The sequence below is a fragment of the Monomorium pharaonis genome, chromosome 2 (genome assembly GCF_013373865.1).
Source record: "Monomorium pharaonis isolate MP-MQ-018 chromosome 2, ASM1337386v2, whole genome shotgun sequence".
NCBI classification, from domain to species: domain Eukaryota; kingdom Metazoa; phylum Arthropoda; class Insecta; order Hymenoptera; family Formicidae; genus Monomorium; species Monomorium pharaonis.
Window position 1 is genome coordinate 693001 of NC_050468.1, and position 1679 is coordinate 694679.

Consider the following 1679-nt stretch of genomic DNA (forward strand, 5'->3'; position numbering starts at 1 on the left):
CAATGTACTGCTGCAATATTCTTCGAACATTATTAGCATCTACATGTGCTGTATGGGTATGAAATTATTTGTAAGTACGTATAGCTTTTATTTATTTAATATAATATAAATGTGCTTGTTCAATATTATCACAAAGTTTCTTACAAAAATAAAATTAATTACAAGATGTATATTTAATATCTAACTATTAATATAAAAAAATTATTTAAAATATCATGAAACACGATAGTCCTGTAGTTAATATAGTGTAAACACTAAATTATATATCTTTATGGATATGTACATATTTATTTTTTAATATATCTACTAGAAATATTTTTTTAAGTCAAATATGAGGTAAAATTTTCTATATATAACATTTCACAATAGTATATGTATATAAATAAATAACATATATATATACTTTATATTCAATGTATTTATGCAAATTAAAATAAAATGTAATAATATTTTTATGGAAAAGCTAAATAAATATAAACGTAATATATAAATGTTTTATCTTATTTAAGAAATTAAATATTGTCAATCTATAAAACACCAGACAAACAAAATAAAACAACAAACAAATAATAAAACATACTTTTCTCTATTTGCTAACATATTTAATTTATCTTATCTTTCAAATTAATTAAACATTTATTTATAATTGTACTTATATAAGTGTATATGTGTGTGTGTGTGTGTGTGTGTGTGTGTGTGTGTGTGTGTGTGTATGTGTGTATATGTGTGTGTAGAGTATAGTAATACTTTTATAAATATTACATTGGTGCAAACTTTTAGATTTCTTTAAGATTTTTATTTATTCTGATTTATTCTTTAAGAACATGATTTCCTATATTTTATATTAACTAAGATATTACAAATATACTAACCAAAAGAATATCCTTGCGCAGATTCGGCAGCTGCTGAGAAGGATCGTGCCATTTTTTGGAACATTTTTGGACGAAATATCTAAAAAAATTATTTTACAATAGATGTTTTAACACTTGAATAGTTAACTTAAATCATATATAGTATATTAGCTATCATTATCTAATTGTAAATATAACATAGAGTATTAAAAAAACTGCACAATATAATTTTAATAATCGAACAAACTTGAATAATAGATGTTTTTTTTGCTCCTTACCTTTCTGAGCATCATTGTGTATTGATAATACTTTTTCTAAACAGAATAAAAGACTGTAACACGTTCAAATAATGTTGTTTTCGACAATGACCTAGTTTACACCCAGCCGTCCAATCCCGATTCACTCCAAAGTGAACTGTATTTAGGGAACGTTTACACTGGATTGATCTTACTCATAGCAAGAGCGGAATGAAAGTAAGAAGTAAGATAACCCATTCACACCCAAGAAATTTCACTTCTCTCCAGAGCTGTGATGCGATTTCAAGCCCGGACACGCTCACGCACACATCGCACTCATCCTATCCGTGAGGCACGCGCGCTCGGCTGCGATTGGCGTGAGCCGTCGCGCACTCGGCTACGTTCGCGGCTGAGTTCGTCCCTTTCTCCTCTGCCTCTTTCCCAATATAACGTTCTGACTCCGAGCTCCGAGGCGGTCGCCGGCGTCTAATGCTTTTTTCGAAATATGTTTATCGCGCGAGCGCCCCGGTTCTCGCGACTATTACGATTATAATTCTAAAAATAAATAAAAACAATTTAATTGATTGTAGAA

General features: G+C 29.3%; 1 protein-coding gene across 1 annotated transcript in view; it reads right to left on the reverse strand.

Moving 5' to 3' along the window:
* Positions 1–1442, reverse strand: part of LOC118644482 (probable medium-chain specific acyl-CoA dehydrogenase, mitochondrial) — a 5964-nt gene extending 4522 nt beyond the window's left edge. Inside the window, exons 1-2 of the mRNA XM_036283091.1 lie at positions 1130–1442; positions 873–951 (exon numbers count right to left, since the gene is read on the reverse strand). Coding sequence (XP_036138984.1) covers positions 873–951; positions 1130–1144 — 94 coding nt within the window. The 5' untranslated portion in view covers positions 1145–1442. The remainder of the gene's footprint in view (positions 1–872; positions 952–1129) is intronic.
* Positions 1443–1679: the final 237 nt, after the last annotated feature.